The sequence below is a fragment of the Adiantum capillus-veneris genome, chromosome 24, assembly GCF_014529385.1.
Source record: "Adiantum capillus-veneris isolate H3 chromosome 24, ASM1452938v2, whole genome shotgun sequence".
Taxonomy (NCBI): Eukaryota; Viridiplantae; Streptophyta; class Polypodiopsida; order Polypodiales; family Pteridaceae; genus Adiantum; species Adiantum capillus-veneris.
Window position 1 is genome coordinate 141919835 of NC_140954.1, and position 26391 is coordinate 141946225.

Sequence of the window (26391 nt, forward strand, 5' to 3'; positions counted from 1 at the left end):
CACTTGACGGCAGAGAATGGTTCGTCAATGACCATTCCCTTGTAATCACTGGCCCCGCCATGGCTCCCGGCTCCTCGCTAATGGCCATGCGATCATAGTGACTATGGAGAATGGTCACCGACGGACCATTCCCTACACCTTCACCCACAACACTAATTCCCACGGGGTAATGAATGAAGCTGGAGAGATGGGATCAACGGTTGTAAGCCAAGCGGGGGAATCTCGAGGTGGACGAACGGACAAAAAAAGGCCGTAGTCAATGTCCTCAAGGTGAATCGAACCCACAACTTGCCCGTTGGACAGCTGCTGCCCTATAGCTTTTGATGGCATCCAAGGCAAAACCCACCCTTATATGATGAGCACAAACGAAAAAATGTAAACTCGGTAAAAAAAAGTAAACTCGGACAACATCTAATAGCGTACGTTGTTTTTGAATTTTGAGCTCTGCTTGCGCATCGTCGATCCCACGGCTTGGGCTTTATTAAAGACCCTCTGGTCTTTAGTATTGAGGCACGTTCACGTCTCTGTACCGCAGGGCCATATGCTGGGGCTCCGGTACATAATAGAAGAATTGAAAAAAGTAAACTCGATTAAAAAAAGTAAACTCGGATAACATCTGACGGCGTACGTTGTTTTTGAATTTCGAGCTGTCCTTGCTCGTCGTTGATCCCTCGGCTTGGGCTTTATTAAAGACCCTCTAGTCTTAGTGTTGAGGCACGTTCACCTCTCTCTACCGCATGGCCATGTGCTGGGGCTCCGGTAAAGAATAGAAGAATCGCACGTTGAGAAATTTCATAAACTTAGCGTAGACTGTGGCGAGCACAGCTCTGCGTTGTGTGCGCGGGCGAGCCAGGAAAAGACAGATCACGAGGCATGAGGCGAGTGTGGGACGTAGCGAGACGCCATCTAGGGAGGGGTTTTGCCAGCTCTGCCTCCTCCGCTCCGCCCGCCGTCTTTGTTGACAAGAATACCCGCGTCATCTGCCAAGGCATCACCGGCAAGAATGGCACCTTCCATACCGAACAGGCCATCGAGTACGGCACCAAGATGGTTTGCTTTGTTTACCCAACACTCATCTGCCTTTGTACTTAGTTTCATTTTCTTTAAAAGCGTGCACAGTCTTTGGTTTTTCCTCACTGAACAGGCCGTTGACTACAGTGCCAAGATGGTTTGCTTTAGTGGTATGCACGATGAAGCTGGTTTCCTTTGATTGGTGAATCTGTGATTTTCTTGAATTCATCTTTCTTATGTCTTTGGAGGGCTCACAGCTATACTAGTTAAAAAAATTCTCAAAGCTTCTGTTGTAGAGAGAGAGAGAGAGAGAGAGAGAGAGAGAGAGAGAGAGAGAGAGAGAGAGAGAGAGAGAGAGAGAGAGAGAGAGAGAGAGAGAGAGAGATTTGCTGCATGGATAGCGCATGGTGGCCTAAGGCTTGTCTGCTATGGTGGGAACCCTAATGGATGCAAATCGTTGATGGACTGCACCTGATGCAAAAGTTGCCTACTTAGAGGAAAAAATGCATAATACTAACTTTGGCTATATAGCACAATCCACAAAAAAACTATAAATTGCTTGTTTTGGAGAAATCGTTGAAAAACTTTGACAAAAGGGATGAAATTGTGTACGTAGTACTACCAGTGCTGAGAACGGAGGCCAGAATGGGCCTTTAACTTTGATGATATTGAGCTTGTAGTGGATTGAAGGTTATATCGCCAACGACACTCACAAGCATGATGAATTGCATGAAAAAGATGTGATTGTTCACAAGAGTGATGGTTTAGTTGATACTTTTTCTAGCGAAGCTAACCTCATTACATATTTGATCAGTCACGAAGAACCGATCTTGGCTCTTGAGTCGAGGTCCAAAGAACCCCCAAAGGAAGTATTATGTGTTCGATATCCTCTGGTTGCACACAACATGATCATCAGATTCCCATCAGAACCCATCAGGAGCATTTTTACAGTGCATAGACCTATTTTTCCTATTTTTGTTTCACTTATTATTTTAAGTGACTTTTGTTGGGAACTGGGTAGGGCAATTTCACTAAGCAAGTATATATAGAAACCTAGCCTAGCACTTTTTGACAGAAGACGTAGCAGGAACTTCTGTTCAACAGACATCTTCTCAGCAGGACCCCAGAAGGCCTACCGTTTTTGCATCTGCAAGAAGGTCTAGCGTTCTGCAACCAGATCAGCCAACGTTTTTGCATTTGCAGCAATGTGGCGACAATAGAGGATAGATCAGCCCTAGCGTTAGTAGTTTGCACCAGCAGATTCACAACGTTTCCACAGCAGAGCCGAAATGAGTCCTAGCGTTTTTGTATCAGCCTGACATCTCAACCTTTTTGCAGATCTTTGTGACAGGATCAACAAGTAGACCAATGTTTTAAGTTTTCAGCATAGACCCACAGCAGAACAAGTCACGAACCTCGCAGATCTCACCTTCTTGCAACAGTTTCTCGTTGCACGGTCAGATCCCGCGAAGTTTGCAGTTTCAGCCGGAAAACGCAGATTTCAGCATGTGCGTTTTTAGCGCGTTGTCGTCGCATCGTCGCCATCAACATCATCATCGACATAGAGTCAGAATTCAACAGATAAAGAATTGCAGAATTCAGCCATTAGCATTTTCAGATTTCAGTCCGTCTCGTCGTCGTCCTTTGTCGTTGACATCGTCGATCACGTGATACATCTAACCCTATGTGTACGTGGACAATCTACTTTATGACAAGGGTTCAATTCAGTCAAGTCAGTCTAGAATAGGAAGTGATTTGGCATTTTTGTGAGTCTGTTCGCAGATCGTGCATGACTAGACACTTAGATTAGATGTATATCCTCCGATTGCATACAACATGATCATTAGCATTCCCATCAGAGTCCATTAGGAGAATTTTCCAGTGCATTAAGCCTATTTTCCCTATTTTTGACATTTTTCACTTATTTATTAAGTGAATTTTGTTGGGAACTAGGTAGGGCAATTTTGCTAAGATAATATATAAGCAAACCAAAGTTAGCACTTTCTGGCAGAAGAGGCAGCAGGAGCACCTTGCTCAACAGGCAACTTCTCAGCAGGACCAGAACAGCATGGCCTAGCGTTTTTGCAACAGCATCAAGCTAGCGTTTTTTGCAAGACAGATCAGCCTTGGCATTTTTGCATTGCAGAGTAGCTTCGGCATTAGCAGACACAGCAGATCCACTTGATGACAGCAGATCGGCCCTAGCGTTAGTGGATTTCCTCCGGTAGCAGAATTTCAGCCCTAGCGTTTTTGCATCAGCATCACACTTCAGCGTTTTGTAGATCCACCGCGACGGAACATCATGAAACACGAGCGTTTTCAGTTTTCAACAGTCAGATACCGCAGTAGAGTCCCTGAACCTCGCAGATCTCACCTTTCCGCAGCAGATCCTCGCCGCACGGTCAGATCCCGCGTAGTTTGCAGATTCAGCCTGGAAAACGCAGATTTTAGAATGTGTGTTTTCAGGGCGTCATCGTTGCATTGTCGCCATCGACTTCATCACCGACATAGAGTCATAATTCACCAGATAAAGATTTGTAAATTTCGGCCCTTATCGTTTTCAGATTCCAGCCCGTCTTGTCGTCGTCCTCATCGTCATCGACATCGTCGGCAAGTCCAAAGCATTGTAGAGATTTGTGCAATCATAAGTAGACCGCTCTCGCCATAGAGAGTGGGGCCTTCAGAGGAGGGTTTGACAACATTTTGGTGTTGTATTCTTCTGTCTCTATCTCTCAGTCTCATGCACCTTCATTCACAGTGTTCATCACTTTGTTTGTGTCCATTGCACTCTCTCACTAAAGGAACGGAAGGCTCTTCCTTTCGTAAGTAAAGGAACCCTTGAGCCGTGCACTTAGCGGCCGGCCAATCGACGTGAGGTGGGAAAAAGTAACCTTGGTGTGAGCGCAAGGCCGCCAAGGGGTGCGCCGCCGAAAAGAGTAGAACTCGGGTGAAGAGAAGATCCTTCTCTAACACAGATTGCAAGCAACAGAAGAACCTCAAGACCCCCAAGCACCCAAGTTCCTCGTGAACTTAAGAACCCAAGACCACAAGAACCCACAAGAACCCTAGACTTCAGTGGATGGTCATCACTCGAAGCGGAATGGATACTTCGCTTGGAGGTGATGAGCATGAGAGAGGCGAAGAGATTTTTTCCCTACCAGGAGGTTTTTTCGACCCTTTCCCATCTACGCCAAGGATTGCTCTAATTCCTATGGAGGAGTTCGAGCAGATGTTTATGGACAGCAAGTTAGAACGCGAAGCAAGGAAGTTAGAACGCTAAGCAAGAAAAGCAGAAATTGATCATAAGTACGAAGAAAGAAGGGCAGCCATAGATCGTGACTACGAAGAAAGAGAGCGTAAGTACGACTTAGAAGACAAAGCAAGACAAGCAGAATTTGATCTCGAGAACAAAGCAAGAAAAGAAAAGAGCGACTAACACATGAAAGAGTTCTTGCGACTCTTTTCTATTGTGCTGGCGCAGTTTGAACAGAATCAGGAGAAGGAGACTCTCTCATTCTCTTCTTCTCCAAAGCATGTCACACAGGATTTGCATGATGATAAGCATGATGATTTGAATGACAACGATAAGCATGATGATTTGCATGATCAAGATGTGATTATTTACGAGCATGATGATTTGCATGATGAAGATGTGATTATTCACGAGCATGATGATTTGCATGATAATGATGTGATTGTTCACACGGATGATGGTTTAGATAATGCTTTTTCTAGTGACGCTAACCTTATTGCAGTTTCGATCAATCATGAAGCACCGATCTTGGCTCTCGAGTCGAGGTCCAAAGAATCCCTTCAGGAAGAACCGATCTTGGCTCTCGAGCCTAGGTCCAAAGAACCCCCACAGGAAGAACCGATCTTGGCTCTCAAGCCTAGGTCCAAAGAACCCCCTCAGGAAGTACTATGTGTTCGTATGATTAGTCAGTACTCATTGTTTGAATGTTTCATTCGTGATCGTTTCTTGTATTTTAGTCAGCGTCTTTATGTGATCCCTTTCCAAAGGCATGCCATATTGTACGTTGAGCACGATTCACTCATGAATGAGCACGAATGTATGCGGATGACTCGTGAAAAGTTGAAAAGTATGCATTCAAGAAATTCACATTCCATGTCTCTTCCTTGGCACGACGCTGTCGTAGAAAGAGCACAAGAAAGTATGAGCACCAAGCATGGGTATTTCCGTTGTAAATTGCCACAGTTTCTTGCTTTAGGTCAGAAAGACAAGATTCGATCTCATTGTTTGCGTGTGTGTGGTGAACGGTTTGGCACTCCGTCTAATTGTTCATATACATTGCATGCACAGTCTTTAGAAAAGACCATATGTTTTTCACTTACATGGAATAGGTACGTTCATGGTTTTGTGTAGCAAGTGGTTTCAGGAATTTTCAGCCATGGAGATTCTTGAAGAAGGAAGAGGCATGACTCTAGACGAAGTTGAAACATTGAAGGAGCCACAGAAGACTTTGTCACTTTCGGCGCGGCCCAAAGAAGCAAGCGTTGCAGACCTTTGTGAAGTTCAAGTATCGCATGACCCACACATTAGAGTGGGCCGGCGAAGAGTGCTTTTGAGGATTCCGGATGTTGTTGGCGATCTCCCTCGACGCCATACAGTTCGGTACCAGTACCTCACTTTGAAAACGAGGGGATGTCACGTGACACAACTAACCCTATGTGTACGTGGACAATCTACTTCATGACAAGGGTTCAATTTAGTGAAGTCAGTTTAGAGTAGGAAGTGATCTGGCACTTCTGTGAGTTTGTTCGCAGATCGTGCATGACCAGACACTTAGATTAGATGCATATCCTCCGGTTGCACACAACATGATCATTAGCATTTCCATCAGAATCCATCAGGAGAATTTTCTAGTGTATTAAGCCTATTTTCCCTATTTTTGACATTTTTTACTTATTTATTAAGTGACTTTTGTTGGGAACTAGGTAGGGCAATTTTGCTAAGATAATATATAAGCAAACCAAAGTTAGCACTTTCTGGCAGAAGAGGTAGCTGGAGCACCTTGCTCAACACGCAACTTCTCAGCAGGACCAGAACAGCATGGCCTAACGTTTTTGCAACAACATCAAGCTAGCGTTTTTTGCAAGACAGATCAGTCTTTGCGTTTTTGCATTACAGAGTAGCTTTGGCATTAGCAGACACGGCAAATCCACTTGACGACAACAAATCAGCCCTAGCGTTAGTGGATTTCCTTCAGCAATACAGTGGGACCTCGACATTCGCATGCCAAGGTCAGGCAGTTGAGGAGGCCCGACGGGTTAGTTGCTTTTGAGCCCGAGGATATGCATGCAAATGCTACTGACTTCTACCGTGAATTACTGTCTGCAGAGTCCCAGTCAGAGCGTCAGGATGCATGCAGGGAGCAGGTTTGGGCACAGATGCCTTGTCTTGTGACTGAGGAGATGCGTCAGAGGCTTGAGCTGCCACTTCAGCTTGAGGAGCTGCACACGGCTCTTAGGGTCCTCCCCCGTGGTAGCTGTCCATGTGAGGATGGGCTGACTCTCTTGGAGTACTGGGACTTGCTTGGCCCAGATCTCTGTAGTGCTTTTTAGTACATTTTGCACACAGGAGTGATGCCTGACAGCATGAGTGAGGGCCTGATCTACCTCATTCCCAAGGAGGGTGGTTCTTTGGATGAGATTCGACAGTGGCGCCTCATCACCATCCTCAACTCAGCCTACAAAATTCTTGCCAAGGCTCTGAGTTTGAGGATTCAGCCACTTCTAGAGAGCCTATACATGGGACTCAGACAAGTTTTGTCAAGGAACGCAGTATTCTTGACAACATCTTTACTTTTTGGGAGGCTTCTGCCCTGGCACGGCTTCGTGGTGAGGACTTAGTGATTCTTCTTCTCGATTTTGAGAAGGCATACGACAGAGTTGACTGGGACTTTCTAGAGGGCACTCTACGTAGGATGGGCTTCTCAGATGCTTGGATCAAAGGGGTGTCAGCTTTGTACAGACAGGCTCACAGTCGAGTACTTTTGGCAGGAGGTAGAGGTGATCGCTTCATGCTCACACGCTCGGTCAGACAGGGCTGTCCTCTTGCCCCCTTCCTCTTTCTGTTCTATGCGGAGGCGATGAGCAAGTTTTTGGTGCCGCAGCAGGTTGGTCTATGGGGCTTAGCACTCCCTATTCGGGGAGATGAGCTACTGGACGTTGAGTTTGCCGACGACTCAGCCTTGTACTTAGATGGCCAGGAGGCCAACCTTCACAGGTGTGAGCAAGCTGTGGAGACCTTCTGTTGTGCATCGGGCGCACTGATCAACTGGAGAAAGACAGTGGCTTTCTCGGTTGGTAGTGCTCCTGTGCCCGATCGGATGCCAGGAGAGGGCTTTAGGTGGATTTCCCCAGGGACTGCAGTTCGGTACTTGGGCTGTCAGGTTGGTTTGGACTCGTCTCCCGAGCAATAGATTGCTCCCCTTCTTCTGTCTATCAGAAGAAAGTTGTTACATTGGAGCTCAGCACGACTTTCTTTGGCTGGCAGAGTAGTACTGGCCAACCAGGTGGTGTTGGCGACTATGTGGTTCATCACTTCTTGCTGGATTTTCTCGAGTTCTTGTATCAGCCAAGTAGAGAGGCTGATCAGGAACTTCCTTTGGTCAGGACGTGACACTTAGATAGCCCGAGCCAAAGTGGCTTGGCAGGTCATCACTCTTCCTTGTTCATAGGGAGGGCTTGGTCATCACTCTTCCTTGTTCACACGGAGGGCTTGGGATCATTGACCCAGCACAGCAAAGCAGAGCCCTTCTTGGGAAGTTCATCGTCAGAGGACTTCTTCCAGGTGAGGAGCCCTGGAAGGAGTTCCTGCTACAACGGCTTCGTGCTAGGGTGCCTCAAGCAGGAGGCCCCTGGCAACCTTCGACCAGATGGATCTTCACAGAGATGTGCAGAGTTGGTTTGAGCAGGAGATTGGAGGACCGCTTCGCTGTGAGTTTGCTTCGCTCTTGGGAGCTCTTGCGGCGAGGCCTGGAGCAGAGACAGCCTACTTGCACGGAGGAGCGCCTACGACAGCCCCTTGTCTGGAACCCCATGGTTAGCCCTCAGAGAGGCCACTTGGTTGGTAGTCGGCCTCATGTTTCCTGGGGTCCCATGGCAGCGGGTCCAGTGCGCTCTTTAGGTGACTAGTTAGAGTTCACAGGCTTGTCTGAGGGTGCAGGTTTCCAGCTGCAGGGCATGGAGAGCATGCATGTGCCAGGACATCTCAGAGGCAGTTCCAGCTCAGTGGCTCATGCCTCTCGAGCCAGTAGCACCTAGGTGGATGGGAGCCTTCACACGACTGGAGGTTCTCATTTCAGTCAGGGCCTGCTCAGAGACTGTTCCATCCCTCTTCTTCGAGCTTCAGGATGGGGGACGCCTACAGCGAGTTGCAGTAGAGGCCCCGCAGGTGGCAGAGTGCTGTTTTCAGAGGATCCGAGTAGTGGGCATCTGTGGGAGGACTTGTGTCATAGATCCTGACCCAACAACTCTTGAGACTGGACATTGGAGGTTGTGGGCTTGGGAGCGTTGTCCACTGACACGAGTACAGTGGGATCCTGATGAGTGGCTTTGGAGGGACCCTTTCTGTTCTGCAGACCACCCAGGAGTCCCGTTCTTTCAGTACACTGTTCGACTGGGACGTCATATACTAGCAGTACAGAGAGAGGCCTGCCCCGCTGCAGCACCTCATTGGCAGGAGGAGGGTCTCACAACTAAGTTCTTGGCAGCCTTCTGGGAGAGGTTGTGGGACTCCAGACAGCCGAGGCGAGTCACCTTGTTTTAGTGGCTAGTCGCACACAGAGCTACAGCAGTTGGGAGCTGGCTAGTGCATAGTGGTCTCTCGGCCGCATGTGCAGCTTGTGACCATCTTGTGGAGAGTTAGCGTCACTGTCTCTGGGACTGTCCCTCGGCCTAGCAAGTGTGGCTACGAGTTCTTTGGCTGATGCCTGCTCACGCCACGGCTCGACAGTACACTTGGGGAGCAGCAGGATGATAGTGATGCAGGAGGGGCGATCTACACTCCAGCTTGCTACAGAGCTTACTCCATAGGAGTGGCGCAGTGAGAGAGGAGTGTTGGGAGCTCATCAGTGGCCTGACACTCTGGTTCATCTGGCGGGCCCGTTGCTTCCGCATCTTTGAGGCTCGCCTTGTGCCACCAGCAGATACTGTTCGCGATCTTTGGCTAGAGCTGATCCATACCCTCAGAGGACAGCTTAAGGGACTACAGGGCTGCTCCGACCGCATGCGGGAGCGCAGAGAGGCCTTCCTTCGACTCTAGCGTCCTGGGCCTTTTTACACCATGGTCCAGGGTGTACTCTGATGGCAGTACCGACCACCTGTGTGGCTTTTCCCTCCCCCCATTTCTTGATTTAGCCCCATTGTACATATGCTGGTTTTTTCATTGGGAGATTCTCCCATCATGTTTGTTGTAGCCCTCTCTTGAAGAGGTGGTTGTAGCCCTATGGGCAGTTTCAGTAGCCCTATGGGCAATTTCAGTAACTAATAGAAGGATCTTTTTCTCGGAAAAAAAAAAAAACTCAAAAGCTTCTGGTCCAAAAGCAAAGCCAAAAAGCTGCCAGCGTAAATCACGGAAATCCGTACAGCTTGCCACGTCATCAGTCAGCGCAAAACACGAAAATCTCCTTGTTGCCCTTAGGGTTAGGGTTAGGGTTTCTGCAATTTTAGGGTTTTTGGTAGGAGAATTATGGTTTGTAGGTTTTAGGGTTAGGGTTTCTAGAATTAGGGTTTGCAGGTTTTAGGGTTAGGTTTTCCAGAATTAGTGTTTCAGCAGTTAGGGTTTCTGGCAGAAATTAGGGTTAGGGTTTTTGCTCTCGGGCAGCGACGTCATCACTTTGTGACAGTTTAGGCCCCTTGGCCACATCTGTAAGTTGGCTCCATTCTTTAGGCTTTGACATGTCGACAGTTTGTTACATCTCCCCTTCTTGAAAGAGAGTAATCGTCCGTGATTACAGCATATTTGCAAAACAACTCAAGTTAGCTCAAAAATTTCCGAGCGACATTCCAAAGGACAATCAGTTTGCTCTTTTGATCAAGGAGTTAGCTTGTCCTTTCTGCTCTTTTGATCAAGGAGTTAGCTTCTCCTTTCGGCTGTTTTGATCAAGGAGTTAGCTTCTCCTTTCTGCTCTTTTGATCAAGGAGTTAGCTTCTCCTTTCGTCCAGATCGGAACTCTTGATATTCCGGCGTAGTAAAACTATTCATCACACCCAGACCGTACTGATCTTCCATGGGTGTCTTGATGCACTAAAATTACATACCCAGGCAATCTCATCCAATTAGGAATATTCGGTAGTTGGCACATCACAATGCAACACAAATGCTTACATATGCATGTTACAAGGACATAGAAACATAAAGCCGCCGATGAACACTCCTCCCGCATAACCTAACAAGGTATGGGCCGAGAGATATTCAACGACTCCCTCATCACTCCTCCTGCATAACCTAAAAAGGTTCGGGCATGGAGATATAGAGGCCTTTTACAACCAAACGCCCCCCAGACCGCAGCCTGCGTCGTTTGGAGGTGCTGAGAGTAACCACTACTCAGACTTCTTAATACTCCTCCTGCATAACCATCCAGGTCCGGGCCGGGAGTCACAACAACAATACTCCCCTCGTAAATAACCACAAGGGTCCGGGCCATGAGTAAAAGAAAAAAAATAGCACTTTTCAATCATTCAATACTCCCCCCGCAAACAATCACAAGGGTCCGGGCCATGAGTATAAACAAGCATTCTCAAACATAATTTCTCACTTCTCTACCCGGGAGTAAAATCACCAATCATTGAAACCAGTATCAAACCAGAGTCAAACAATTCAAATCGGCACCAAAAGAGGTTCAAAACAGATACCATCCATTTCAAACAAATTCCAAACAGGATGACCAAACAAGATGAAACAGAACTCAAACTTTAAAAGCAATCTCGACATCAGTCGAGCTCGAAAAGTTGACCGACTTTCCATCCTGAAACCTGCATCAAAAATTAGGGTTAGGTTTCTTCTATAGGGTCGTGGCCGAGCACAGCATGGTCCATCAGCTCTTGAACAAACATTGTTTACATTGGTGGTGATGGTAGTCCCAAGATATATCAGTCACATTGGACCTCCAAGGTCATCAGCTCGTGAAGAGACATCTATTGAGAGATGTTGCGAAATTTCAAGTTATAAACTGTTAGGGTTTCCATGGCAAGCATTTCAGGATACCCCACTGCCAGAAGTTGCACTCTAAAGGAAGATGTCAAAAACCATATAACTTCGGACAAAATTTTTCTTGAAAGCTTGCCAAGTCCTTGGAGTGTACTGCTTGGTAGCTGTAGACATCAACATCTGCATGGCACTGAGATGGGTGATGCAAGGCAAAATGGTATGCCAGTAATGCCAAAATTGCAGGCCACGGATACGCGCTCGCTGCTGTTGTGCTAACCCCATCGCTCCCACCCTCCCCCCCCGCGCACGCTACCCTCCTCAGTTGGCTGCCTCCCGCCCCCCCCCCCCCCGCCTCCTCCCTCAGTCCCCTGCTGCCCCCCCTCGCGCTGCCCTTATCCCTGCCCGCCCGCTCGCTCCCAGCCCAGCTGCCGCCTCAGTCCCCCCCCCCCCCCCCCCCCCGCGCTACCCTTATCCATACCTGCCTGTTGCGCCCCCCCCCGCGCTACCCTTATCCATACCTGCCTGTTGCCCCCCCCCCCCCCCCCCCCCCCCCCCCTTCCCCCTCGGCCTTGGCCCGCTAGCCCGCCCGTGAGGTTCCTCCGCATCGACAACTTTCTGCAAATCGACACCTTCGACACCTGTTTCATTTCTTTGGAGCAGTGGTTGGCGCACCGAATTGCACCGCCCTCCCGTCGTCGCCACCTTCTTACGCCACAACAGTAGACACAGATGGAGACTCCAGCTTCACCACAGAGGGACTCGCCAGAAGCCCCCTCGCCCGACCTCGCTGAGTCCACCATTCGACTTGCTCTATCGCCTACAGAGCAAGCGAGCCTTGTCGCAGAGGTAGAGAGATTGCAAGCGACTTCGGTCATCTGCAAGGTTCTCGGCACCCGACCTAGCAGAGGAGAGCTGCGAGACGTTCTCCAAGCCCGCTTTCTCGCAGAAATGGGCAAGATCTTGGATGTCCAGATTCTCGGACGGGGGTACTACCAGATCGAGTTCGAGACCTCCGAGATGGCTTCCAAGGTCATTGCTATGAGTCCACTGGCCATCCGAGCATCACGCGCCCACTTTCGACAGTGGCGACATGGTTTTGACCCGACTTCGGACGTGCTAGTAGAGGAGGCAGACATCCCCATCTCAGTCTGCTTTCCGGGTTTACGGAGGGAGTACCTTCCACTTCTCTCCAGGATTGGCTCCGCCATCGGGACTGTCCTGGAGACACCTCGTACGGCAGCATCAGTAGCTGCCAAGGCGGCTGGCATCCCTTCAGTTCGAGTGTTGGTCAGAGACACCCACACGCTCCCGAAGGTCATCCTTCTGCCTCGGGTGAGTGGGGGTTGGTTTAAACAGAGTGTGGAGTACTCGGGTCTCCCGAACCAGTGCTTCATTTGCAGACAGATGGGCCATCTAGCGAAGGCTTGTCCACGGAGGAGGCCACGACTTGCACCTCAGCCTCAGCCCCAGCCTGCCAAGGCTGGGCCGCAGCCATAGCTAGCGACAGCCTACAGATTCTGAGCCACCCTCCGAGCTTGGGGCTCCAGCGGAGGAGGGATGGCAGCAGGTCCGTGGCCGTCGACGCCAGGGGCCACAGCGGCAGCTTGGCACTCAAAGTGGCCCTCAGGTGCCTACTCAGCAGCAGTGGGTTCCCACGGGGAACCGCTTTGGTCCTCTTGAGCAGGAGGAGCCCCTTGCGCCAGCCTCCACTTCCGCTTCACCCTCGCCAGCCACCCCACCTTCAGATTTCCCCTCTTCCTCCTCATCCCCTCCTCCGCCCTCTGCTCCCGCCCACTCCCCACCTTGCCCCTTTGTTTTTGTCGCCCCACCCCGCTTCTCTTCTCCCCCCCCCCCCCCTTGCTCCTTCTCCCCCTCCTCCTGCTTCAGTACCACAGTCGACTCAGGAGATTGGTCCCTCGCCGGCGGCTAGGAGATCTCTTGGCAGTGTCTTTGCCATGAGTCGCCTAGCGAGAGAGGGTCAGCCCTTCTTGCGGCCCCCTCTGCAGATTCAGACATCTTCCCTTGTAGCTATCCCTCGTGGTCTGACGAGCATTGTCCTCCGACGTCGTTGGGATTTCTTCGATTACGGATTCACTCGCTTTCTCGGCGATTCCGCAGCAGACCACGAGGCAGCCTGCTTCAGGGTCCACGCTCTGTTCCTCGCCGCTAGGGGGACAGAGGCCTTGGACTCAGCAGTTGGTTTCTCCTTTCCCCTCTGTGGTTGGATCGAGACAAAGTGGTCCCTAGACTCAGTGGCGGGATGGTTGCATACACAGGTTCTCGAGTTCTCTCACCACATTGGAGAACTTGGAGTTACAGATTTGCTGCAGACTTTGTGGCCACTGGCCAAGTTTGCGGTGACACCCCCAGACTCAGCAGCATGTAGGTACATTGTGGTGTACTTTTTTGCTGATACGCAGTGTTTGCCTTGCTATGTATACATTCATGAGGACTCCTGGACAGAGGAGGTTGCTTTGCGCACGGCTCGCTCTGCTTGGGCTTGGGCCAGGCACTCACTACAGGCTCGCCTATCTAGAGGACGCTCGGATGCGGATTACTCCCCATCCAAGCGTGCCTCGAAGATAGCCCGTCTTGCTGCTGCGGCAGCATCTGTTCTCTCTCGCTCCCCATGAGGATCGTCTCGTGGAACGTGCAGGGATTAGGTGGGCCCCAGTTTCAGCGACAGCGGGGCCGATTGCGTCAGGAGCTTCAGTGTTGCCTTGTGGGAGGAGAGATTGATCTCCTTATGCTTCAGGAGCACCATTTGTTTGAGAGCCGCATTCGGCGATGTGGTCAGATTTTGCGGGGACGTTATGATACCTTTTGGTCAGCTGCTTTTGGACCTGGAGGCATCCAGGGTGGGGTATGTATGACTATTGCGGACTCATTGCAGCAGACCATTGTGGGCAGAGGGATTATTGTGCCAGGCAGGGCTCAGTGGATTACTTTGCAGGTTCAGGGTGGCCTTGTGGGCTTCCTGAACATCTATGCGTCCAATGTGGCGAGTGCTCGTGCAGAGTTTTAGTCACAGATTGTTGAGTCCTTGCCACAGGTTGACCATTGGTGTGTAGGAGGGGACTTCAACATGTTGGAGGACCCCTCTGACAGGATCGGAGGCAGCCATGCTACTGTACATGGAGTCGAGTTAGTAGCTTGGGAGAGGTTGTGTATGACTTTGAGGGTCTCGGATACATGGCAGCATTCTGGCTTTGTGAGGCCTCCAGAGAGTCTTGCCTTCTCTAGATCGGACTGCAGAGTGGGAGGAGTGAATCTATCGCGGATAGATCGCTTCTACACTAGTGACCACTTCAGTGACTTGGTGGGATCAGTGGGCATCCTGGCAGGGACATCCTTCTCGGACCATGCACCAGTGATCCTCACAGTGGCAGACAGGCAGAGGAGTGGGAGCACGATGCTTCGCATCCCAGAGCTGGTCTTGTTGGACTCAGCACTCAGAGAGAGGGTAGAGGCTCTCTGGACAGAGGGCATGGACAACCAGGCTCTACCTGCAGACAGAGTGGCCTTAGGCCTAGCTCAGCTTAGCCACTTTTTTCTCCAGGAGTCTTTGGCTCGACGGGCTGCAGCGAGAGAGGAGGAGCAGCGTCTCAGGCGAGGCATTGCTTCACTGCAGAGGATGCAGGAGCAGCATCCAGACAGTCCATGGTTGGAGGAGCAGTTACAGCAGGCTCGACAGGAGCTTGCTTGCACAGAGGAGAGGCGCCATGAGTTTGCCTTTTACCGACAGGCATCTCAGTGGACTCAGGTGGGTGACAGAGTGACATGTGCTTTTTTTGAGACAGTGGGACCTCGGCACTCGCATGCCAAGGTCAATCAACTGAGGAGACCCGATGGGTCAGTTGTTTGTGAGCCTGAGGATATGCGTGTAGTTGCTACTGACTTCTACCGTGAGCTAATGTCGGCTGAGCCCCAGTCAGAGAGACAGGATGCATGCAGGGAGCAGGTTTGGGTGCAGATGCCTTGTCTTGTGACTGAGGAGATGCGCCAGAGGCTAGAGATACCTCTTCAGCTTGAGGAGCTGCACACGGCTCTTAGGGCCCTCCCTCGTGGTAGCTGTCCAGGTGAGGATGGGCTGACTCCCAGCTTCTTCTTGGAGTACTGGGACAGGTGCTTTTTTTGAGACAGTGGGACCTCGGCACTCGCATGCCAAGGTCAATCAATTGAGGAGACCCGATGGGTCAGTTGTTTGTGAGCCTGAGGATATGCGTGCAGTTGCTACTGACTTCTACCGTGAGCTAATGTCGGCTGAGCCCCAGTCAGAGAGACAGGATGCATGCAGGGAGCAGGTTTGGGTGCAGATGCCTTGTCTTGTGACTGAGGAGATGCGCCAGAGGCTAGAGATACCTCTTCAGCTTGAGGAGCTGCACACGGCTCTTAGGGCCCTCCCTCGTGGTAGCTGTCCAGGTGAGGATGGGCTGACTCCCAGCTTCTTCTTGGAGTATTGGGACCTGCTTGGCCCAGATCTTTGTAGTGCCTTTCAGTACATTCTGCACACAAGAGTGATGTCGGATAGCATGAGTGAGGGCTTGATTTACCTCATTCCGAAGGAGGGTGGCTCCTTGGATGAGATTCGACAGTGGCGCCCCGTCACCATTCTCAACTCAGCCTACAAAATTCTTGCCAAGGCTCTGAGTTTGAGGATTCAGCCACTTTTGGAGAGCCTTGTACATGGGACTCAGACAGGTTTTGTCAAGGAACGCAGTATCCTTGACAACATCTTCACTTTCTGGGAGGCTTCTGCCCTGGCACGTCTCCGTGGGGAGGACCTTGTGATTCTTCTTCTCGATTTTGAGAAGGCATACGACAGAGTTGACTGGGACTTTCTAGAGGGTACGCTCCGCAGGATGGGCTTCTCAGATGCTTGGATCAGAGGGGTGTCAGCTTTATACAGACAGGCTTACAGTCAGGTGCTTTTGGCAGGAGGTAGAGTTGAGCGCTTCATGCTCACACGATCGGTCAGACAGGGTTGTCCTCTTGCCCCCTTTCTCTTTCTGTTCTATGCAGAGGCGATGAGCAGATTTTTGGTGTCACAGCAGGTTGGTTTGAGGGGCTTAGCACTCCCTATACGGGGAGATGAGCTTCTGGACGCTGAGTTTGCAGACGACTCAGCCTTGTACTTAAGAGGGCCAGGAGGCCAATTTACACAGATGTGGGCAGGCTTTGGAGACCTTCTGTTGTGCATCGGGCGCACTGATCAACTGGAGAAAGACAGTGGCTTTCTCGGTTGGTAGTGCTCCTGTGCCAGATTGGATGCCAGAAGTGGGTTTCAGGTGGATTCCTCCAGGGACTGCAATTCGGTACTTGGGTTGTCAGGTCGGTTTGGACTTGTCCCCCGAGCAGCAGATTGCTCCTCTTCTCTTTTCCATCAGGAGAAAGCTGTTACATTGGAGCTGAGCACGACTTTCGCTGGCTGGTAGAGTAGTAGTTGCCAACTAGGTGTTGTTGGCGACTATGTGGTACATCACTTCTTGTTGGATCTTCTCGAGTTCTTGCATCAGCCAGGTAGAGAGGCTGATTAGGAACTTCCTTTGGTCAGGTCGCGACACTCAGATTGCCCGAGCCAAGGTGGCTTGGTCGGTCATCACACTTCCTTGTTCTCAGGGAGGGCTTGGGATCATTGATCCAACGCAGCAGAGCAGAGCCCTTCTTGGGAAGTTCGTCGTCAGAGGACTTCTTCCAGGCGAGGAGCCCTAGAAGGAGTTCTTGCTGCAGAGGCTTCGTGCCAGGGTGCCTCAGTCAGGAGGCCCTTGGCAACCTTTGACCAGATGGATCTTTACAGAGCTGCGTCGAGTTGGTTTGAGCAGGAGATTGGAGGACCGATTCGCTGTGAGTTTGCTGCGTTCTTGGGAGCTATTACGGCGTGGCCTAGAGCAGAGACAGCCGATGTGCACGGAGGAGAGCGCCTACGGCAACCCCTCGTCTGGAACCCCATGGTTAGCACTCAGAGAGGCCACTTGGTTGGGAGTCGGCCCCATGTTTCTTGGGGTCCCATGGCAGCAGGTCCAGCGCGCTCTCTAGGTGACTGGCTAGAGTTCACAGGTTTGTCAGAGGAGGTGCAGGCTGTCCAGCTACAGGGCATGAGAGGGTTCAGAGCATGTGTCAGGACATCTCAGAGTCAGTTCCAGCTGAGTGGCTCACGCCTCTCGAGCCAATAGCACCCCGGTGGATGGGAGCCTTCACACGACTGGAGGTTCTCATTTCAGTCAGGGCTTGCTCAGAGACTGTCGCTGCCCCTGTTCTTCGAGCTTCAGGGTGGGGGACGATTACATCGAGTTGCAGTAGAGGCCCCGCAGGTAGCAGAGTGCTGCTTCCAGAGGATCCGAGTTGTGGGCATCTGTGGGAGGACTTGCGTCATAGACCCTGACCCAGCAGCTCTTGAGACAGGACACTGGAGGCTATGGGCTTGGGAGTGCTGTCCACTGGCACGAGTACAATGGGATCCTGGTGAGTGGCTATGGAGGGACCCCTTCTCTTCTGCAGACCGCCCAGGAGTCCCTTTCTTTCAGTACACTGTTCGGCTTGGACGTCATATACTTGCAGCACAGAGAGTGGCCCGCCCCGCTGCAGCACGTCATTGGCAGGAGGAGGGCCTCACAGTTGAGTTCTTGGCAGCTTTTTGGCAGAGAGGCTATGGGACTCCAGACAGCCGAGGGGCGTCACTTTGTTCCAGTGGTTGGTTGCACACAGAGCCACAACAGTAGGGAGCTGGCTTATGCATAGTGGTCTCTTGGTTGCATGTACAGCCTGTGACCAGTTGGTGGAGAGTCAGTGACACTGTCTTTGGGATTGTCCCTCGGCCCAGCAGGTGTGGCTACGAGTTCTTCGGCTGATGCCTGCCCTCTCCACGGCTCGACAGTACACTTGGGGGGCAGCGGCTTGGTCCACCCTCACGGGCCCGACACTTCAGTTTGAGCTATCGTCCACCAGCAGGATGACAGTGATACAGGGGGGGCGACCTACACTTCAGCCTGCTACAGACCTTACCCCACAGGAGTGGTGCAGTGAGAGAGAGGAGTGTTGGGAGCTCATCAGCGGCCTAGCTCTCTGGTTCATCTGGCGGGCCCGTTGTTTCCGCATCTTTGAGGCTCGCCCTGTGCCACCAGCAAAGACTGTTCGTGACTTTTGGCTAGAGCTGATCCATACTCTGAGAGGACAGCTTGAGGGACTATAGGGCAGCTCCGACCGCATGCGGGAGCGCCGCGAGGCTTTCCTTCGACTTTGGCGCCCTGGGCCTTTCTACACCATGGTCCAGGGGGTGCTCAGATGGCACTATTGTCCACCTATGTGGCTCTTCCCTCCTCCCATCTCTTGATTTAGCCCCATTGTATATATGCTGTTTTTTCATTGGGAGAGTCTCCCCATCATGCTTGTTGTAGCCCTCTCTTGCAGAGGTGGATGTAGCCCTATGGGCAGTTTTCATTAACTAATAGAAGGATCTTTTTCTCGGAAAAAAACACATCTGCATGGCATTGCTTCTGAGAAAAACAGTGACTTGAAACAAATCGGGGATTCTTCTTTTGCAAGTGATCTTAATGGCTTATGCCTTGTAAGACATGAGCGGTGAAGATGGGAGTGCGTCCGATGCGCGATGAAGTAAGGGTGGGAGTGGCTAATAAGCTCAGGTTTTGTAGGACCGGTATGCTTTCAAAAAAGCACACGCCTGATGCTTTGATACCACTGTCACAAGACGGGCACCACGTGCCAATAGAAAAGAACAGATTGAACACGCTTTTAGCACTTCAATAACAACTGAACTGAAAGAGAGAGAGACGACACGCGGCATGGAGTGGCGGAATTCCACCCCAGAGAGTATTGGCCCCAAACCTTGGCGCCCCTTTCGGTATTTCTTTATATTGTATCAACATAGTACAAGCCGGTACTCCAGACTCTGCACCTTCGCCAGGAAGCATGCAAGAGAATGAGCCCTAGCCTCATATTTAAAGGCCCTTGGCCTGAAAAGCAGTTACAGTAAAAAGCCTTTAAAACTCAAAAGCTTCTGGTCCAAAAGCAAAGCCAAAAAGCTGCCAGCGTAAATCACCGAAATCTGAACAACCTACCATGTCATCAACCAGTGCAAAACGCGGAAATCTCCTTGCTGGCCTTAGGGTTAGGGTAAGGGTTTCTGTAGTTTTAGGGTTTTTTGGCAGCAAAATTAGGGTTTGCAAGTTTTAGGGTTAGGGTTTTCAGAATTAGGGTTTGCAGGTCTTAGGGTTAGGGTTTCCAAAATTAGGGGTTTCAACATTTTTGACAGAAGTTAGGGTTAGGGTTTCTGCTCTCGGGCAGCCACGTCATCACTTTGTGACAGTTTAGGCCCCTCGGCCACATCTGTAAGTTGGCTCCATTCTTTAGGCTTTGACACGTCGGCAGTTTGTTACAGTGGTCCCATAGGTCTCGCATCGTCATGCAGTGCGTTTTTCCAACAGCATTACTCTCCCTCCCGTGTAGAAAGCTACCTTGATCTTTGGCATTAGTTCTTGCATGTGTGCTACTTACGTTAGAGTGTCGTCATCACCCAAAACTATCCTAGTTTGCTTGAGTGTTGGTCTCTTCTTCAGAAATTCCTTCCTAGCTTCCAGTGTAGGGAAACGTATAATGAGTGCTCTTTCCTTGGGCCCTCCTTTCTCATCACTTCCCTTCTTGCCAACTCTCCAAGCACTTGTGTCTGTGGGTTCAGAAATACCCATGCGCTTCAAGAGCTCTTGCACTTCTTCTTCTACTTTTCCAGTGTCTTTGAGACCTGTAACATGCACATGAAGGGCTCTAGTCTTGCTCCTCCTCAATTGTCATATTGATGATAGTCAATGTCGGTGTGGCTGTGCTCGTATGCCTACTCGCTCTGCCCATCTACTCAGCTCTTGCTCAAGAACGGATGTATACAACCTAGCCAATGTGTGACCAACCATGATGGTGTGATACTTTCCGAGAATCATGGGATCTCCTGACTTGAAAGTAGGCACAATCGTGGATATACTCCAAGTCTCAGGAAAGCCTGCATACATGGCTCGATTAAACATCATAGCAAGAAGCGGTGCAAGCATATCTCTAGCATGGATGAAGTGCTCTGCTACTTGATCATCATGATCATGTGTTCTCCTTGTCTTCATCCTGTCAATGGCTTTCTTTACCCTCTCGGCAGTAAAGAAATTACATGTCTCCGGGCTTGTCTCTAGTGGGTCCAGTAAAGTGGTTGCCTTGATGCTGTGTAGAGATATGTGGCATATTCTCCCAATATCTCTGTGGAGGAGATCGCTGGTGGTGGTGAATGCTCGTCGAATGGCCTCCATGCTTCGCCTGAAATCTTGACTCATAAATAGCTGATACAGATCCCGCTCTAGCTGAGATAGATAAGCCCTTTTCTTTCGTCGCACTAGGTGGCGAAAGATATGTGTGGTAATACCCATGAGCACTTCCCTCTGTAATTTGATCCTCGTCTCTCTATACTCCTCATCATACCAACTGTTCTGGGGCATGCTCCCAGATCGAGGCTGGCTGTGGGGATATGTCTCTGATGCTGTATCATGGAGCGTCTGTGTCAATATTTGAGTGAGTTCATCTAGTGGTCGTCCCGGCTCCTGAGTGCATAGCTGCCTGTATATCTCATCCATATATACAGAATCCGTCTCCCTCATGAAGTGTGCTTTGGGACCTCTGCTAATGGAGCTGTGCTGAACAGAAACGTAAGAGTGAAAGGCAAGATAGCATGATCAATTGCTACTCCAACTGGCCTAGTGCCCACCATGAAATCCTGAATGAATGGAATGAGACCTGGCTGGGCCATAACATAATCCACTGTACTAGCACCATGTCGATGTGGAAAGCATGTAAAACCTCCAATTGTCGAAAATCTTTGTAGGCCATTCAAAATGGCCAATCTATTTGTAGTTCCCATATCTATCAAGTATTTGCCATACTCGGTGTACTCCTCATCTTGTGATAGTCTGGATAGGCCCATCTCTGTAACGTCCAGCTCCCTAAGCATCTCCTCGAAAGTATCATAAAATATTGTCTGGTGATGGGTAGCCCTGCAATGAAGTCCCCTAGTATGACAATGTCACCATCCTTGGAAAACTCCCATATGTCATTATCGAAAATACAAAGGGTGACTGTCCTTTGGTTGATGCATATACTGACGTATTAGGAGGAAAGTAACAAATAGCAATGTAGAGGTATCTGCCTGTCTCTACCCTTAGCCTCACCCCAATATACCTAGCCTGCTCATCCTTACACGCTATATATATCAATGGTTGCAACTCTTCCCTGAATAAAACTGCCACTCCTCCTGAGCCCCGTCCTCAATGCTCCGATCTAGTCTCCTGTCTGTAGGTTGTCTCCCATCTATATCCGCTCACCTGTGGCATGGATTGCCCAGGGGCTTGATGCGTCTCAAAATAGAAAATGATCTCTCCCCCAATGAAACTATCCTCAAAGGCACCTACATCAAGACGGAGTGACCCATTACAATTCTAGGCTGCCATCTTTAGTGTGGTCCCATAGATCTCGCACCGTCATGCGGAGCGTCGCTCCAGTATCACCACCCTTCCATCCCTGTAAAAAGCAATCTTCCCTTTCTTCCTTGCTGCTCTAATTTCTGGCATTACCTCTTGCATATGAGCAATCTGCGAGAGGGTGAGGTCATCCCCAAGAAAGATACCTGTCCTTTTTAGAGTCGGTCTTTTCTTCAAGAAGTCCTTCGCTTCCATGGAGGGGACGAGTGCCCTTTCCTTCGAGGTTTCCCCATTGCTCCCACTTTTCTTATTGCCCACTCTCCAAGCCCTCGTACGTGTCTGCTCGTTAACCCCCACCAGAGTCATGAGTTCTTTCACCTCTTCATCCACATTATCTTGGTCTTTGAGGCCACATATCCTTACGTGTAAGGCCCGCACATGTCTCCTTTGCTCCTCTTCTAGTGTAAGGTTAATGATGGTTGGTGTGGGGGTGGTGGTTATTTCCTTGCCCTTTCCTTTCTTGACAATCTCAATCCATTTCTCGGCCTCTTCTGCCTTTTGTTGGGTCTTTGTGATGACATCTACCCACGAGGTCGTCATTTCTTTTTTTGTTGCTCATCTTCTTTGATGGCCCGCACTTGTTCTTTAATCGTGTTAAGCTCTTCCATTACCAAGGGCTAAAGCTCTCCCTCTTCGAGGACGGTTTGCGATTGCACCTCTGCAAGCTCTTTCGTGAGTAGTGCGATTTCCTCATCTTGGGCCTTCACACGATCCTCAAGTGTATGTATCGTGCTTTCCTGTGCCGACACGCGCTCGTCGAGTGCCTTAATAGTACCTAGGAGGTGGCGATTAATCTTGTTGATGGACTCGTTCATTTCTTCTTTGCATTTTTGAATGGCATCCTCCATAGGGTAGATGGAGAGAGAGAGAATGAGGTGAAGAAGAGGATAAAGGGGGAAAAGGAAGAGGGGGATTCTCTCTCTCTCTCTCTCTCTCTCTCTCTCTCTCTCTCTCTCTCTCTCTACTTTTTCTCTCTCTACACTTGAAAAAATCCCAGCTTTCTCTCTCCTCGCGGGTGTGTGCAGAGGGGGGAGCAGGGTAGCAGGAGCAGAGCAGCGCGAGGCAGAGCAGCAGGGCAGAGAGAGAGAGAGAGAGAGAGAGAGTTGTTTTCTAATAGGTTGGAGGCGTGACTCCCAAAAAAGGAGGTACGGAGCATTTGGGTCTTCCTGTGTTCAACTCCGTTGCAGAAGCAAAGGCTGAAACCAAAGCAAGTGCTTCTGTTATCTATGTACCCCCAAAATTTGCTGCTGCTGCGATACTGGAAGCTGTTGCAGCTGAATTGGACCTGGTTGTTTGCATCACTGAAGGAATCCCTCAACAAGACATGGTGTGAATCTCTTGTGAATTGGCAAGCAGAACTTGCACAGTTGCCTGCAAAATGACAATTCTTTTTACCTGCATCAGGTCCGTGTTAAAGCAGCTATGAACAAGCAATCAAAGACCAGATTAATTGGTCCAAATTGTCCAGGCATAATCAAACCTGGTGAATGCAAAATTGGGATTATGCCAGGTTACATCCACAAACCTGGACGGATTGGAATTGTATCTAGATCAGGAACTTTAACGTATGAAGCTGTAAGTATTTTTGCAGGTCTTTTTAGCTGCACGCACAGACATAAGAAAGTCTTCTAAATGCTGGTGCTGCAGGTTTTCCAAACGACAGCTGTAGGATTGGGTCAATCAACCTGTGTAGGGATAGGAGGGGATCCCTTCAATGGTACAAACTTTGTAGATTGCCTCAAGCAATTTGTCAATGACCCACAAACTGAAGGTATGTGTCCTAACAATGTATTCTTGCTATGTGCTGCTGCATTATGATGTAAATTTGACAACTCCCCTCTATCAACAGCTGACTTTTCCGTAAATCTTTTCATTTATTTTGTTAAGAGTCACAATGTCTTTGTCTATACAAATCTCTGATATTTCAGCCACTTAATATGAGCCTAACGAGCTTTTCGTTCGATAACCAAACATCTGAAGTGTAAGAGTTCAGAGCGCAGTGCCATTCAGGCTTTTGACCTTCTTGCCCTAATTGTTTGCAATGGCCTCATCTTTTTGGCAAATTCTGGGCAGCATGTGCTAAAACTTCAATGTACTGTTTTGACAGGAATAGTCTTGATAGGTGAAATTGGAGGCTCTGCCGAGGAAGATGCAGCTGCTTTCATTATAGTAAGTTCGCTAATTGTTTTGTTCCAGTTATTCAACTGACCTTGTCTAACGTATGTCCTTAGTACGGTTTCTCTTAATTCTAATTCACTCTCGTTCTTCTCTGGCTAAGTACAGCTTATAACTGGGAAGCTTATGCTTTGGCTTCCTTCCCTTCTAAATAAGCTCCTGCACATATCTTTTGGTTAAGTTATGGTGTGGCTTAAATGACAAGTGCATCTCAGGGGTTGTGACAAATAAGCATCAGAAGCTAGCTCATTGGCACACATGGCCCATGGGAAAAGAAAAAGGGACCAGGTAAGATAGTCATGCATTGTGAGAGAGAGATGAGATTTAAGGTTTGGGCCCCAACAAAACCCTGCTGTGTGCGGCACTTGGGTTTCAAGTTTCAACTGGTGCATCAGCTCGTGATTAAACATTCTTTGCTGCTGATAGTGGAAGATTTTTAGCCTTAGAATCTCCTCAATTTAAAAAGTTGTTAAAACTGACGTAACAACCTCTGCTTGGAAGAAATTGCACGCTTTTTTGATTACTAAAATGGTCATGTCGATTTGCTTTTGTGAATGGAACTTCCTGCAGCCATCTATTGGTGTGAATGGCCTACATAATGGATTTGTAGCAAAAGCCAAGGAGTAACGATAATAAGAGTTTAATCAAGCTCATAGGAGGCAATAGAGAACTTTAGTATCACTTTGCACAAGGATAAGGCCTCCAAGAGAGAAACCCTTAGTGACATATTCTGGTTAGGTTTATTTTAACCTTGTTATCACTAATGATAATAAGAGTTTAATCAAGCTCAATAGGAGGCAAGAGAGAACTTTAGTATCACTTTGCACAAGGATAAGGCCTCCAAGAGAGAAACCCTTAGCGCCATATTCTGGTCAGGTTTATTTTAACCATGTTATCACTAATCCCAAGGATCAAGTGCTTTAAGTATCGTGAATTGCCCAAAAGAGAAAACTTAAGTGATCTGATTATGGTCACGTATTGTGTAATAGAACTAGCTTTGGTTAGTCCTAGCTGCATGGCTGAGAGCTCGTAATATGACTACAATTCAAGATTGGAGGGCCAGAAATTACCGTCTATTTGTATTGTGATGAATTTACTATCTTAGCATAGTACGGCTTTATAAGTTTATATAAGCTTCTGTGATATAGCATGTAGAGTCTCTTATGAACATGGTATATTGTAATGGCATTGCTGCAGCCTTCCTTCGCATGTGTGCACATGTGCTCACACGATCACATGTGAACTGCTGGAGGTGATTAGCTTTAACTGTTCTAGAGGATGAATTTCATTATGCTGGCGTCTAAATTTTCTTCACCAGTGGAGTTGCTTTGTTGATTTTGTGGTTCATTTCCCTTGAAAGTAAGGCTGTTTGTTTGGGAGGCAAGGGTAAGGCTGTTTGTTTGGGAGGCAAGGGTCAGTTGCTCATGTATCTGCCGACAGTGGAAAGCCCTTTTTGGCTGTTTGTGTAGAATATCAATGCTCACATATCCCCGTAGTGTAAATTTTCCGGCTGCAAATAAGTAATTTCATTGGCCCTTAATTTAGAATTCGGGTATTTTAGTTGTAAATCCTGGTAAATGCCTGGGTAGTATGAGTAGCTTGACTGTTAAAAACAAGGCCAAGAAAATGGTTATCTTGTTTTGAGTACTATCTGCTCTGGTTTACCAGCTCATTGACTAACTGAATAATTATCACGATTTTATTGAAGGATAAAATGACTGAAACAAAGTTATGGACACTGATCTTTTTGTTTAAGAAAGGTTGACCTCTTTCGATTCTTGGACTCTAGAGTAACGTCGTCTGTTCTGTTTTTCTAATAGGAATCTGGGACAAAGAAGCCTGTGGTCTCCTTCATTGCTGGGCTTACTGCTCCACCGGGACGGAGAATGGGTCATGCTGGAGGTTGGTTAATGTAGTTTTGGAAGAGTTGGTTGCAAAGTAATGAAGCTGGTTGTGTTTTACAAAAGTTCAATCAAGCTTACTAAAGTCCGTCGTTTGTTTTGATGCAAGCAGCCATCATTTCAGGCGGGAAGGGCACTGCACAGGATAAGATTCGTTCTTTGAAAGAGGCAGGAGTCACAGTTGTAGAGTCACCTGCAAAAATTGGGACTGCAATTTTTGATGTCTTCAAAGAGAAAGGATTGGTCTAAAAGATGAGTTCTCATGGAGAGGGGGTTTCGACACAAGCCAAACAATTTATTCTCTCAACAGCCCATTTTTGCAGTAGTTAGTTTTATATAACAGGGCATCTATGGAATTCGAAGCAATAAGAGATGTGCATTGGGCAATAGAAAATCATCCTTTCACGACTCTAGCAGCGTGTGCAAAATTCAACAGGAGACCACCGTTTGTCGCGAAAGTCTGTCTGCCCTTAAATTTGTATCTGATGAAAAGTGCAGGACCACGGTTAAGTTGACAAAGAATGTATATGTAATGCGCTTCTTCTGGCAAGTGATGTGACAGGTAGTAACTTTTTGACATGGGCGGAATAAGATTGGTTTTGGGCTA

At 48.9% G+C, this 26391-nt stretch overlaps 1 protein-coding gene across 1 annotated transcript; it reads left to right on the plus strand.

Annotated features, from left to right (window-relative positions):
- The first annotated feature begins 738 nt into the window (after positions 1-738).
- LOC147427272 (succinate--CoA ligase [ADP-forming] subunit alpha, mitochondrial) lies at positions 739-26391 on the plus strand. Its single transcript, XM_086498343.1, has 7 exons — positions 739-1050; positions 22826-23035; positions 23113-23283; positions 23356-23479; positions 23816-23877; positions 25704-25785; positions 25897-26391. Exons 1-7 carry the CDS (start codon positions 874-876, stop codon positions 26031-26033), a joined length of 963 nt encoding a protein of 320 aa, XP_086354469.1. The 5' UTR covers positions 739-873; the 3' UTR covers positions 26034-26391.